The following is a 13997-nucleotide window of genomic DNA, read 5'->3' on the forward strand; positions in this document are numbered from 1 at the left end:
TCGCTATGGTTGATCAGAAAGTCCTCACTCGATCGACGGGGAAAGTCGAATGAAACAGGTGGTTGAGTAGGTGTTTTCCGGTTAGGCAAATATGCCTTTCAGTTCCTGAGTCAGCGGAAGAGGACAGTAACACACCTCGGCGAGATCTCTTTGTAATTTTAATAAACTCTGATAGCATCCTGTGCGAGTCGCGAACTCAATACCCAGGAAAAAATTCTCGGCTCGTGAAGAAGAGAATTTTTTAGCAATTAATACAATAACCACCAAGTCTACTACCGAGTTTATGTCCGAAAAGTTTTCGTTTTTCCAATTGCGGGCAACGCAAGCGTAAGTATCGGGGTAATCGGTTCTTGGAAAGTTCTTATTTTACTTACAAGCTTGCATTCCAACCGTCGTAATGTATAGTTACTCTTAACTGCCGGTATACTACTACGAAGAGGTACAAAAATTTCAGTGTCGGTATATTAGCTGTGCAAGGATGAACAAAAATTGCCAACTTTATGGCGGTTGGCCGGCGACCCTTCCGTTAACTGTATTATGAAACAACAGCGAAGGCGGCCGCCAACGCGTCAGAGTTTCACAAACAGCAGCTTTTCTTCGCGGCTTATTCTTGTTCGGCGAAATCGTTTTCAGATATATAAGCTTTAGCACGGTGAGTACGATTCGAATGAACTGAGACTAGGCAGTTGGTAATTCTTGTTGTAAAACAATTACACGCTTCAGTTTCTCTGATCTTACGAACAATAAGTAATTAAAGCTATTTCGATTTTCAATCTCTTAAATACTATACCCGGTACCTTTACTTGCACCGTACAATAATCCGAAGTGTCTTCGATCGCAGCCAACATTCGAGGCTTGTAATGAAACGCGTGAAGAGACATTCTTATTTCGTGCAAAAATCTGAGTAACATTAAAACAGAGTAAATTCGTGACAAATAAAACGTCACGAGCGCCAAATTTTAGTCGATTTTCATGTTTTTTTTCTGGAGGGTAAGCAATGTATACATCTTTTCGGGGTTATAGGTACTTTTTATTGCATAATTATAGTTTTGACAAACAATTTTTGTTGCTTAAACGAAGTGAAAAATAGCGAAGATATAACCAGTCGCCGTGAAGTTGTCCGAAAGGTCCAGTCCAGCACCACGTATGATTATCACGCACGTGTGACCACTAAATAAGCCAATAACATTGGATAAATAATGATGATTGGTTAAAGGGGACGCCTCAGAAGAAAAAAATTGGCGACGCAGCCAAAATCATGTTTATTTTGATAATTTTTAATCGGTCTTAGGTTCGTCAATTGGACGTGAGTATGATAAAAACGTATGCCAAATATGAGCTTGATCGGTTAAACAGTTTTTCAGTAATCGTGTACGCCAATTTTCAACTCATTGTAAGATATTTTTTCGAGACAATCGCGTTTAAAGTCTTGGCAAGGTAAAATCGTATAATTCTGTGACTTACCGACTAGTCAGCTATTCCAGAACCATATAATAGTCCTTCAACTCCTTCGTAATACTCATTTTGCCCAAGCATCTCCTCTCTGCGTGATTTACGGACCTCTTTTGTCGTCAAGGAGCTGCGCTTCTCTTGCCGTTCGATTCGTTGCCGATCGGAGTCACGCTCAAAGGCTCTCGGGACGTCATTTTTGAGAATTGACCAAAATCACTGACTGCATCGTATTCCACAGGTTTCATTTTTTTGAAGACTCTTAAGGGGTCGGTGAATTGCGGGAATGGAAGAGCTTGCAAGATCAGCGTCAATTGGTTACTCAAATTAACTCAACTTATATAACTTTCTCCCATCCTTGACTGAAAGAGTGGTACGTTGGCTACGTGCACCGTTTTCAAACTACGATCTACGCGTTACGCTCGGCTCTTCACATTCTTTGTTCTCTGCTGCAAGTGGAGAGAGAGAGAGAGAGAGAGAGAGAGGTGAGGAAGAAAAGGCGTCTAAGCTTTTGACGTGAAACAAATTACCAAGTGTGTCTTTAACGTGATGGTATACGGCGAGACGTGTGGCCGGCCCCTCTTAACTCCCAGTCCAAAAAAGTTCAGCATGATGATTAATCCATGAAAAAATTAAGAAATACTAAAAAGCAGGAAATGTATTCGAGTAGCGGAAAAAAATCAGTACGTATATACCGCTAGAGAAACTTGCAATCGAATTATTTCCTTCATCATGACCAATCGAAGAAATGGATGGTAGACTCTTTACCAGATTTCGATCTTACTCTCCAAGAAGATAAGTCTTTTCCAGGTTTCAATCTTACTCTCCGAGAAGATAAATCCACCGTGCAAATATTTTTTTACAAAAAATATAGAAAAACAATTTCCACTCGACAGTCCCAGCAGTTGAAGGTAAATGTTTTGGTCTCCTTGAGCCAAAGGCCGAGGGATTGTAGGACTGGACGAAGGTGGTGTCAAATTCTCGGCACCTTTCCTCCGAAAGGAATGCAATCAACCTCAGCCCGAGCCTTAGCCTCAGCCCCCGGTGTTGGTTCTTGCTCGTCGCTCATGGCTAAGCCACCGATGATAATAGCGCCCATGCCTCATCTCCGTCTCGCTTCTTCACAGGCTTTGCCAGGCTTCTCTTTGCTCCGCTTTGCTCCGCTTCGCTCCGATTGGCTCTCCTCGGTCGGTCGTGATGGGCCCGAGGCGATGGACCAGTCCGGTGCCTGGGGGCCCAATCTTCGTAGTTTATGCGTCGAGGAGGCCTCTTCGTCTTTCGAGGCTACGAGCCACGGCCGGGCAGCAAAGGTGAACAAAAAACACGACAACAAGAGAAACAAGCAAAAATGAATACTCGAATTCACGCGACGAAAAAAATACGGTATAAACGAGTCGCGAGGCGTACGGTCCGCAGACGCGAAACCACGCGAGGTCGACGGCCACCGACTCTTTATACGATCAGAGAGGCAATTCTGGCATCTACGTGAGGCTCGGTTGCACAGGGTACACGCGTAAATGGTCACGATTCGCAAAAACTGTAAAAAGCGAGTGACGGACGCTCGCTGGTTTGCTGAAACAATGAACAGGAGGAGAAGAGCTTAAGCGTTTTCTTCAAGACACTTTGTCTCTGCAGGGTGTGTCGCTGATCTTCCGTAGAACGCGTTCCGAATCGACTCACCCCCACGAATTGTATTTTATCGTAGAATTCAGTCAGTTCGAAGTAGAGTTTCGATTTTATCGTACCAGAAAATATCTCAAGCCAATGAGCAATCATTTTTTATTCAACCGAATCAATTCAATCAATGGGTTATTTGCGTGCGATTAATCGGTATAAAATCATGATACGATTCCGCAAAAAACTACCTCACGTGCAGTGATCGTTATACAACAATTCGAACTCACGCATGAAGCGTTTTCACGGAGAATGAGATTTTGCGAATTAAGGAGCGAAACTTTCGGAAATTCACGAAATTTCAACAGTAACGTCTTACCACCAAATCTAACCAAGACGAAAGCTGATCCTGGGATGATTTTCTGGAAAGGGTTGAACCTCCTTAAATTACAAGTGCCACTGGTTTATTACAAGGTATGCGTTCGTAAGCCTGCCCAGGTGCGCTATCTGAGCAGTGAATGGAATGCGATTGAAAAAACCCGTGACTAGAGAGACTCTCGGGTTCATAATACCCGCCTATCTCTCACAGATATCTCGACCACGGTAATAATTAGGTACCACAGCTATTTCCCGTTTCAAAGAAGGGAATCTCACGTTACGAGTAAGTACATGTAACACGAAGTAGAGCAACTTTCGCACGTGTTTATGTCTTACGTACGCTGGTACGCAACACGCGTAAAACACGTACGTAAAGCACCTGCCGAACCGTCAATGAATTCGCATACTTGTCCGATGTAGAATCCAATTAATTCACCGGTAAAAAATAATCCGAACGATGGTTCAAGCCCGTGGCTATCCGATAGCCAGTGGCGCATGGCCATCGAGCGTATCGCACACACAGCCGGTGGTTTGTCTCAGACGCTTACAACCGAATGGCCAAATCAGCGAATAAATCGGCAGTCCCGTTACCGACACGCGGTCCTGTCTTTTATTTTCATCGAACTATCACACTCGTGCTCTCGATACTTATTTCCCACGATCGAAATTCTGTCACAACTCTCCTTTGGTTGGGAAATATTGTACCCATAACGAGCCGCGTGCACATAGTTCGCCTAACAATTAACGTAGCATGTGTGTCAGTAACGTAATTTACTCCGGATTTCTGTACACTGTTCGAATGAATTAATGCACGAATAAATTGCATATTTAACGAAGATTTGCAAATTCTGACACCCGTGGTTTCGGCTGTTTGGTCGAGTAAACGCAGAGGATGGTTTATGTCTAAATATTAATTAGGTTAGTGCACAATTATGACACGTCACATTTAATACCTCTTCAGTCACTCACGCTCTGACTTGCTTGATCATGTATAGCGTTAATTCTCATGAATGGAATGAGCAAACCTTTGCAATAATTTTATGCACCTCTACACGCGCCTTCGTACATGTGGTTGGTAGTCTATTCAGAGCTAGGTGAGGTAACTGTAGACGCTATTAAACCGCGTTATCTCCTTACTTTACAAGCTACTGGGGATTGAAGTGGAGAATTATTTTAACGCAAGCGTTATGCTTCGCAAATTTGATTTTTGTTTACCGATAAGGACTCGCCGATAAATACTCAAACGGTTTTGCTCTGCAATCGCCAATCGAACTTGGCCCGTTCGACTTACCGCGTCCGACTGCCATAAATTTGAAGCTAACCCTTGTCTGAAGGAAAGAGGCTTTTTCAAGTACATATTTATACGCCTGGCACGTTCCCAGGTATCTTCAACTAGCATCATCTGACCTGGCTCAATTTCACCCCCAATTCCCGAAATGGGGTGAAAAAAAGTTACAGCCGTATGTCTGCAGGGAAATGGATTATGTCATAGACTGCCAAAAAAATGTCAGATCCTGTTGCGACGAGCGAGAATTACGAGGATGAATTTTATGGTCAAAGATTATTCAACGGACTTTGAAACCACCGGAAGAGCTGTCACTGGTTATTCACTGTAAATTGCGAAAGGCATTTCCACATGCAAGTACGTACTTCCGGAAGATCCGCGGCACTGAAGGGAGGCACTCAGTTTAATGAATTTTGAACCCACCTTCGGGATTATACTTCGCCGGTTCTATTATGTTAATTGCTATTATTACGCGCAGGTCGGCTGTTCGATATAATTCATTAAAACGCATCAGCGCTGGGGCGAAGCAGGCAGTGTTGTCAGAAGCGGGCCAGGTTTTATCGGGATCAGAAGTGATCGGGGAGAGAGAAACCGCGCGAGAAGTGCAGGAGCAAACGTTTGTCTGGTTAATTGAAGTGAGTGTTAATTCGCCATGCCAACCTACATCGAATTCGAGCTTCTCAACAACAACGAGATCGCGAATAGAAGCTTGGGCTTTGTCGTAGGCGAGGAGAACAGCGACGGTTACCTCCTGACGATACTCAGGTTGGCAATCGTGTCCCTCGGTTTACCCTTAAACTTGGTAGTGGTGGCAGTGATAATTGGCAGTAATCGATCTATGCGCACTGCTTCCAACTGCTACGTCATCAGCATAGTGATCTCGAACCTCATAGTGACCGTCCAGATCCTCCTGGACGTCCTGAAGCAATGGATCAAATTCTGCTTCCACACTAACGGCGTCTACGTCGCCTACTTGACCCTGGAGGCTTCGGTTCTGACCTTGGTCATCTTCGCGCTCGAACGATACGTCGCACATTGTCATCCGAAATCGCAGCCCGGTCCGGATTTTGGATTTTCGCAGGGTGCCAAAGGGGTCCTTGTAATTTGGGCGATGGCCGCGACCTTCGCTGCGATGGAACTCAACTTGAAGTTCCATTTTCTTACCAGCATTCAGGGTCTCATATTCCTCGCTTCGACCGCTATGTTCCTCTTTCTTCCTACCCTCTTGATCATCACTCTGGGTACATTCGTGCTGATCGATACCGGCAGCTTCGAGAACACCGCCGAAAACGACGCTACCAGGGTTTTCGGTGAGTTTAATCATTCAAACATCGCACCTACCGAAATATATCGGAACCCTGCCTACGTCAGGCGAGTTTCTCGGGGCGAGCGTTGGCCTAGGATTATGGCAATTTCCTGTAACGTCGTAACGCCGTAACTCATAACTCTAGTGGTGAACACATTTCAGTGGCCCTCGGTGCGGTTTTCTATGTCAGCATGGCTCCGTATCGGATGGTGTCCTTGGTCCGCTTTATGGCTCCAACGTTATGCTGTTCGCAAACTATACTCGACGCCAGCTACTTGATCGTCGAATTATCTGCGGCGGTTAACCCGATACTCTACGCCCTCGTATCCAGGCAGTTTCGAGCCGCGTTTAAGGTACGCTTTTGCGAGTAGGTATCCAAAGCGATGTGTTTTCATTCCCAGAAAACACGCGCTGCCTCCCACGTTACTTTACACTTTCGCCCGATGAAATAACGCAGTTGATTCTTTGGTGGTTTCCTTTTTATACTCATATTTATTATTACTTCTCGTTCTTAGGAAACGCTTTACGGGTTTTTTGCCGGCCGTGGACCGACGATTACCACTCAGATCCTGTGATCCTAACAATCGTGGATAAGACGGAGGTCGAAGGGTTTACAGTCGCAAACCACAGCTGCCTCAAAAAAAAAAAAAAAAAACCGACGAATTTCGAGACGGATCGAAGAAGGAACGGCAGTTGATAATGGCAATCGGCTTCCTTGGAAGATAATGTTCAAAGGAATTCCACGACGATTCGTTACTCTTTCTATTCTATCGTATTCGCAAAAGAATATTGAAATATGTGAGTGTGATTGACGGGCAAAGAAAAAACTTGATTACAAAATCTTAAGAACTGTACTCGAAACTATGTGTAATATCAACAAGAGCAAATTGATTCTTCTATTTAATCTCCGAATGAACAACATATAATGTATATACTATATATGCATAGTCTAATTGTATTTAAACATTCCCCGAATTTTTTGCGTATACGACGACGTGAATTGCCATTATACAATACGAGATTGAAATAACATCGTATTCTACGAAACAATGAATAAATGACGGACCAAATGTTGCTTGTAATAAATGGTGGATTAAAAATTAAACTACAAATCATGATAACGAAAACACGTTGGTTGTTAAAATTTCAAAGAAGCAGCTTTTTGCTACCCTAACGTTTCTCTGAAGCTCCTTGAGGGTGGCGTATAATTTTGGACGACCTTTAATTAACTACTGAAATAATTAAATTTAAAATTACAGTCAACTGAAATTAACGTGTCTCACATAGAAGTAGAATGACAATTTTCTGTGGCTGAATCAGCATTCTTAATCAACATTTTTTTTTTCTTACGTGTTCATATTTACCAACCAACCATGCAGACACCGTGAAATATGAAACGCGTCCGCAAAGTTCATGAACTTATAACACACGTTCAATCGGTACGGAAATAAATTTCATTTATGGAGATTCATAATTTTTAAAAAAAAATCGACTGTTTGTAAACCGATAAATCGCAATCAATTGTGCTCTGCATTGCAATCCACCGTGTTATCTACACGAATTTTGGCAAAGTGCCGTTCACTCCTGAGTAAACAAAAACTGGAGAGTTATGAAATTATAATGATCTTACTGCCTGCGAAGCTCGTTGTAAAGTATAATAATTCACATTTAACGCGATACATAATTTTTTATAAAGTCTTGTATAACACGTGCCAAATATAACGAACAGTACGGCGAATAAATGAATTCGCTAATATGTATGTACGGTCACGGAACTCGTTTTTACACCGAAGGCGTAACGCAAACGAATGATGTGTGTGTATGCCTGTATATGTATTGCCTGCCGGGTCACTATTAATCACGATGCAAGCTTTTTCAAGCTTGTTTCAGCTGAAAGCGGTAACAGAACTTCAAATACATAATCTCCGTTTCTCCAGAAGAATAAGTTTAATCTTTCGACTAACGGGTTACCCAGGAAATATTGTTGCCTTCCTTCGCTCGCGATCTTTCGGAGTTTCTGGCCTTAGGTCTAGAAATAAGTTTTTCGCATTCACTTAGAACAAACCAGGTTTTGACACACGACATCGATCACGTGATTACCAATAAGAATCACTGTAACGATTTTTGAAATCCTCGGTACTGAAATAAAGATTTCTGAAATTTGAAAGTAAATTATACTACATATTTATGCGAGACAAGTTTTACGGCAATAATTTTCGTTAGTTTAAATCAAGATAAATAAGTCATTGAGTGTTCATTTGTTGGATATTTAACGAAAATATCGCTGACTAATTTGCTTTTATAGTTTTACAGGCCAATTAATGATTAACAATGACGCGATTGATACAATTGTGATGAAATCTGGGTCATGAAATAGGAAACGTGATAAAATGCGGTGTACAATTAATAGGACAAAGTGATGTAACACTAACTCACCTATCCGGAAAAAGTGCAATGAAAAGAAGCCGGAATCGCAGTTCATAAAATAATCAAAAAATACAAAGAATAAAATAAAATACATATAAACAAAATAAAAGAAATAACTTTCATCCGATTAATTATAACTACGAAGCGCAAACCTGTTAGTCGTAAAACATATAACCCCTTTATTTTCACGCGCTCAAAGCAAACAGACCGTTAAGGTTAACGTATAGTCGAAAAATAATATTTAGCCAAGTGTGAGGCGTTAAATAAAAGCTTAATCGTTACATTGCTCTGAAGAAACGACAACAATATTAAACAATACACACATGCATCACCTCGTCTAACAAATCCCATAAGCTTCTGCTCAACGTTTAATTTCGGGTCTTTTTTGGCAACCACAAAACTTCTTCAACCAAGGAATCTCTCATGGGAAACACACCATATTTGTCTAGTTATAATTGCAAAGCAAACTGTTTGAAAAAATTTTATCCAAACTCTATGGCAAATGTTTTGCGACACGAACGTATCGTCGACGGTAATAATAATTACTTCCCGTATTACAGCATCGATATATCCTTCGTCATGGAAAATGTTTTAGAGTAACAGAAGACCGTCACAATAGCTAGTTCGCAGTGAAACTTTTCCCAAACTTTACACGTACCGCATTTCGAGGCAGTCTGGGAACGGCAGACCGAGATTAAAATTGGCCAGTCACACACAACGATGGCTGTGTGGCGGCTCGTTAACGACTTCAATGTATGACGCGATCCCCGGCTTCTGAATATACGATACACAATAAAGTTTTTGGGACGCCACGTACGCTAGCTATTAGCTTATACAGATGCCGGAGCGAATGCGGGGGAGTAGAAGCAGGGAATAAAGAGCCTACGAAGTTGAGCTCGAGCTCACAGGCAACTCCGTGACTCAGGAGCCTGTTTCGAAAGTGGAGCAAGTCCGTGGTCGTTGTTGGTCTTATCGTCCGTCCAAACGGGCTTACACGATTCATCTACGACGAGTCGATTTTACACACGTACAAAACGGACTACCTTTGTCAAATGTCAAAGATCCATAGAAACATTGACATTCGTTGGGCTCAATTTCCGCCGTCGAAAACCTTCCCAATTCACAATTAAATGTCGTGATCTGCTGATCGGAATCACTGATCGAACTTCCGGGACTTAATTATGTACTGCAATTATCACGCGTGTGCGGTTTTTCTGAAATTCGTTTTACTCGTCAGGTTTGTAACGGTGGTTTATTTTTTATCTGCCTTCATTTTCTATTTTTTTTTTTTTTTCCTTGTTTTCAGCGAAAATAAACTTGACCGTTGGAATTGCTTTAGCCAAAAAAACAGCCGTGATCTTCTAATGTTTATGCAAGAGTCTGTTCGCCTGATATATCTTAACGACTTTTCGTTTTGCTTTTTAAATCTTGCTGACAAGATGGAAATTAAAACTTGACTGAATTTTAACTCTCTCAATTAAGTAATAATTAGTCAAGCTCCGGACAGCAGATGCCGTAGCCGTGCGTCCATCATAATCGATCATTTATATTCCTCCTCCCCCCCCCCCCCCCTCCCCCACCCATTTCTCCGGTCAATCCTTCAGTTAACTAAGCTGATTAACTTTACAGTTAAATCTAACCTACGGGCACCGCTCCAGCATTCTCGACTAAAAACTTTAGAAATATCTTCGATATTATACCTGCGCTGAAACCATTTCGCAAATCTTCGCCTTCCTTTCCGCAAGGTAAACGTAACTATCCTGCGTGATTGCGGAGTGCAAATATAACTGAAGGTATATCAGAGTTTCTTATCCTAGCTCTCCGTTATATTCTGCGTCACTCGATGCAGCCGCAATGCAGTCTTATCGCTCAGTTATAGTTGCGATAAGACAACTGCAACTTGGGCACACCTTTGCCGCTGTCAATTACGTTGTTTAATAATCAGGCTTCATAATCGAAAAGCTAATTAGCTACAAATGACTGATACTCGAACGTTTCTAGTAACCCTAATTCATTTCTAGCAACGCAAGTAACGTCTTGTAGCAATTTTTAGAATGATTAATGCCTGGTTAAGTGACGAGCTGTGAATAATTACACCCTGATCGTACACTTTGTGTTCATTTCACATGAACGTTTTACTTAGATTCATTGCTGCCAACATGAATCTTAATTGCCGTGCCAGCATTTAAGGCGTTCCGTAACGCTTCCAGAGTTCATTAATCACTAGCGATTGATAAAAATGACATAGAATTGAACAGTTTGTCGATTTTTTGGCAGATTAAACGAATTGAAATACAAGATAATTTTTTTAATTTTCGGCTAAATTGCGACGTGTTTGTTTTTATGTATTTTCGTGTAAGCAATTACACTTTGACCATCGATACACCAACATGAATCTTAAAAGTAAGCCTTGCGAGCAGTTTTTGTCAATCTGAAAGCTCATAAGGTACAATTTTCGAATGTTATTACAACATCATTGAATCTGCATTTTCCCCATTCCTCAGAGTTAAAAACCACCGGTCCCCCTATAAGTATCAAACAAGAATGGTACCTCCTTATCGCTTATATGGTATAACGATTTGATCTTTTCGAAAGTGCAGATGCGGCGCGACGACGAGCTGCGTCTAAATATACAGCTAATCCAAACGAAGCGACGATTTCAAATAGTAAATCCTGAAGCAATGTATTCAAGGTTTCTAATTATAATCGGCTTTAAAAACCAGCGGGGTACAGTGATCAGACTTTTCGTCTGTAAGGTGAGGACGCGTTATTATACACCGAACCGTCGAAAAGCACTTTTTAAAATTCCATTCGAGATAAAGTCTGAAATACTCGCCGAAAGAGCGATATAGCTGAAAATTCAACTCTCTCTTATCACCGTGATAGCTGCCGGTATCCTAACATTATCCGTTGCTCCATACGGGGTAATAAATATTCCAAGATCTGTCGCAACGTCTCGCAACCTGGTCGTTTAAAAAATCTTCTAAAACATCGATTGCGGTACGCAGCTGAGCCAACAACAATGATTCATCCGTTGATCGCACAATTGCAGCTTACGAAATGAATGCAGCGTGACAATGACGGACTTGCAATATGCGGCATATCTAGGAATGAGGTATATATATATATATAGCTGTTCAACTTCTTTGCTGACGGAAATCAATCTTGTTAAGCTTTTTTTTTTAATTGCAACTACTAGTAGTGGAAACGCTGGCGTAAAATCAATTATGATTCCTGTCACGGATAGTTTTCTTTTCTTTTTTTTTTTTTTTGTTTTTGCGAGTGGAACATGTATTGCAAAATGCAGCTACGATATGGGATAAATGAACCAGAGGTCTGGCATTGCAAATATGGCAGTTCACGCTGTTCAGTTTGCATGTTTTGTTTATCGTTGAATTTCACGCCCGTCAAGCGAGGAACAGCTGCGATATTGATACTGAATCATTGGACGCGAGTCACAAGAATTTACGCAACATATTCGGTTTTCATTTATTACAAAAACTTCACGGTAAGCTTTGAAGAACCGAACGGAAATATAAGGAGAGAGTTACGATTCTGCGATACTGATTTCCTCACTGTGTGTGTAAAATAAAGCGTGAAATGAGCAATAAAGCTCCTCGTAACACAAATGCGCGGAAATCGCCGTATATTTTCTATCGAAACGAACGAGTGTCGAGATACTTCCGGTCACTGACCAGGGAACGTTGAAACATTCGAGCATTGTAACAACCTTCAATTATACAATTCAAGTGAAAGAGCGCGATTCGTGTTAACGCACGCATCGAGTGTCTGCGAGTTATGCGTTCATTTACCGCAAATTTGTTCTACATGGAAAAATATAATTATTTGCTTTCTTTAAAAAAGACAACTACCCTCTCATATTTTGCAATCAATAAACCGAACTCGTAGATCGTTGTAAGAGGTTGCAGTTAAAATTGACGCTCAATTTATGCAAATTTATGACAACTCCGAAGTATCAATCTCATACATGATAAGATATAAAAGTATGCGTGCAATAATACGACGCGTGTAAAAGTAATACTTTCGTAGAAAGTCAGGTTAGAGAGTTTCGAGATTCTCGTTCGACGATACGGAAAGGAAAGAGAAAGAAAAGTTTTGAAATGAAAAAAAAAAAAATTAATCAATCAGAAAATAATGTGGACCGTGACTCTGTTCTAACCGTGAATCCTATTAAACATTGCGTAAGTGTATAGACTGCACGTTCAATGTCACTGCCGCGAACTTCTTGATTGCTTTTTCCTCTCATCCAGTTTCTTTCTTTTTTCTCTACTTTTCGCCGTAGTATTTATCAAGGAAAAATGCGGAGAACAAATACGTACAGAAAGTGAAAAAAGTTCCCATTCGGCGAGACGAAACGATGTAAAATAAGAAGGACGGAATGATACGCGTATGAAAGGTTGATGAACAAACCGCAATGAATGATCTCTTTCTGTGCCACACGTCATATTTATTGCATATACTCGTACATATATATGCCGAGACTGGAAGCAGGAAGTTTTCGTTGGTACAGCGGAAGTAATAGCAAAATCCACTTCAACCTAGATAGTTTATTCATACTCCTATTTCCTACTGAAAATCAGTTCTTGTGCTGCTTGTACGGAAAACTTGACTGAATATTTAAAAAACTTAAATTTACAAAAGGTTTTAAACAGTGACGATTTTTACTAATTCAGTTATTTTTTGAAAACATCGTTTATTGTACTACTGTCAAAAATCTCGATTTAGTAAAATTCCACGATATTTCTACTCCTTAAGTTTCATCAACTTTAAAAAATGGTTGATCACTAATTTTTCGTAAACATTTGGAAAAAAAATCGAAATTATTATACCTTGAAAACCTTCACAGGCCGGCAAAATTTGTCTAAAAATTGCAGAGCCTGAAATGCAAGAGGACTCAGCGATTCAACACCGACTATGATCGGACTGTTTTCTTCAAACATTTTTCATTCCTTGAACGTCACAATTTCCTGATTATTCCAGTTCACAGTGCGAACTGTTTCTATGTAATCGTTGTAAACATAGTGAAGTTATTTACGCCCGCCGGTTCCTTACCTCAGACGAAAAAGACCCGCGGAAACGGCGTCGAAGAAGACCCACGCTCACGAGATGATCGCCTGATGTTTCAAACTACCGGCTCACCTTACTTTCCTGTCCTTAAAGCACGTGCGGTCCTTCGATTTGACCGTGGTCGTAAACTCAGGTCCGACCCAACGGCACGATCCAGGTTTCAAAGTCGTTCATTTAAAGAGAGGCAAAAACGCGCGCATTCAAAAATATTCTCGCCTTTTTCTCCGCCGTTTCTTTCCGGCCCCATCTCGTAGTTTTTACTAAAAACTGACCAAAATTTCGGATCCGCAGTTCTGGACTTTGGCCGAAGCCGTGGCTTCCTCACTTCAACACGACTACGAAACGTCAACTGTCACTCACTTCGCTCGCATGGTTTGATTGGTTTTTTTCGCGCGCTTTCTTATTTTCAAATCGTCGAGAAGGTCGGAAGCGCCCGCTTCTCGAACTAAT

General features: G+C 41.3%; 2 protein-coding genes across 2 annotated transcripts in view; one reads left to right on the top strand and one right to left on the bottom strand.

Moving 5' to 3' along the window:
• Nucleotides 1-13897, bottom strand: part of LOC124186828 — a 65908-nt gene extending 52011 nt beyond the window's left edge. Inside the window, exon 1 of the mRNA XM_046578864.1 lies at nt 13533-13897. The gene's annotated coding sequence lies outside the window, so the exon portion shown is untranslated. The remainder of the gene's footprint in view (nt 1-13532) is intronic.
• LOC124186898 (thyrotropin-releasing hormone receptor-like) lies at nt 5246-8264 on the top strand. The gene is made up of 3 exons (XM_046579012.1): nt 5246-6036; nt 6195-6385; nt 6548-8264. The coding sequence occupies exons 1-3, from the start codon at nt 5379-5381 to the stop codon at nt 6605-6607; spliced, it is 909 nt and encodes a 302-aa protein (XP_046434968.1). The 5' UTR covers nt 5246-5378; the 3' UTR covers nt 6608-8264.
• Nucleotides 13898-13997: the final 100 nt, after the last annotated feature.

Source organism: Neodiprion fabricii, chromosome 1 (genome assembly GCF_021155785.1).
Source record: "Neodiprion fabricii isolate iyNeoFabr1 chromosome 1, iyNeoFabr1.1, whole genome shotgun sequence".
Lineage (NCBI taxonomy): Eukaryota > Metazoa > Arthropoda > Insecta > Hymenoptera > Diprionidae > Neodiprion > Neodiprion fabricii.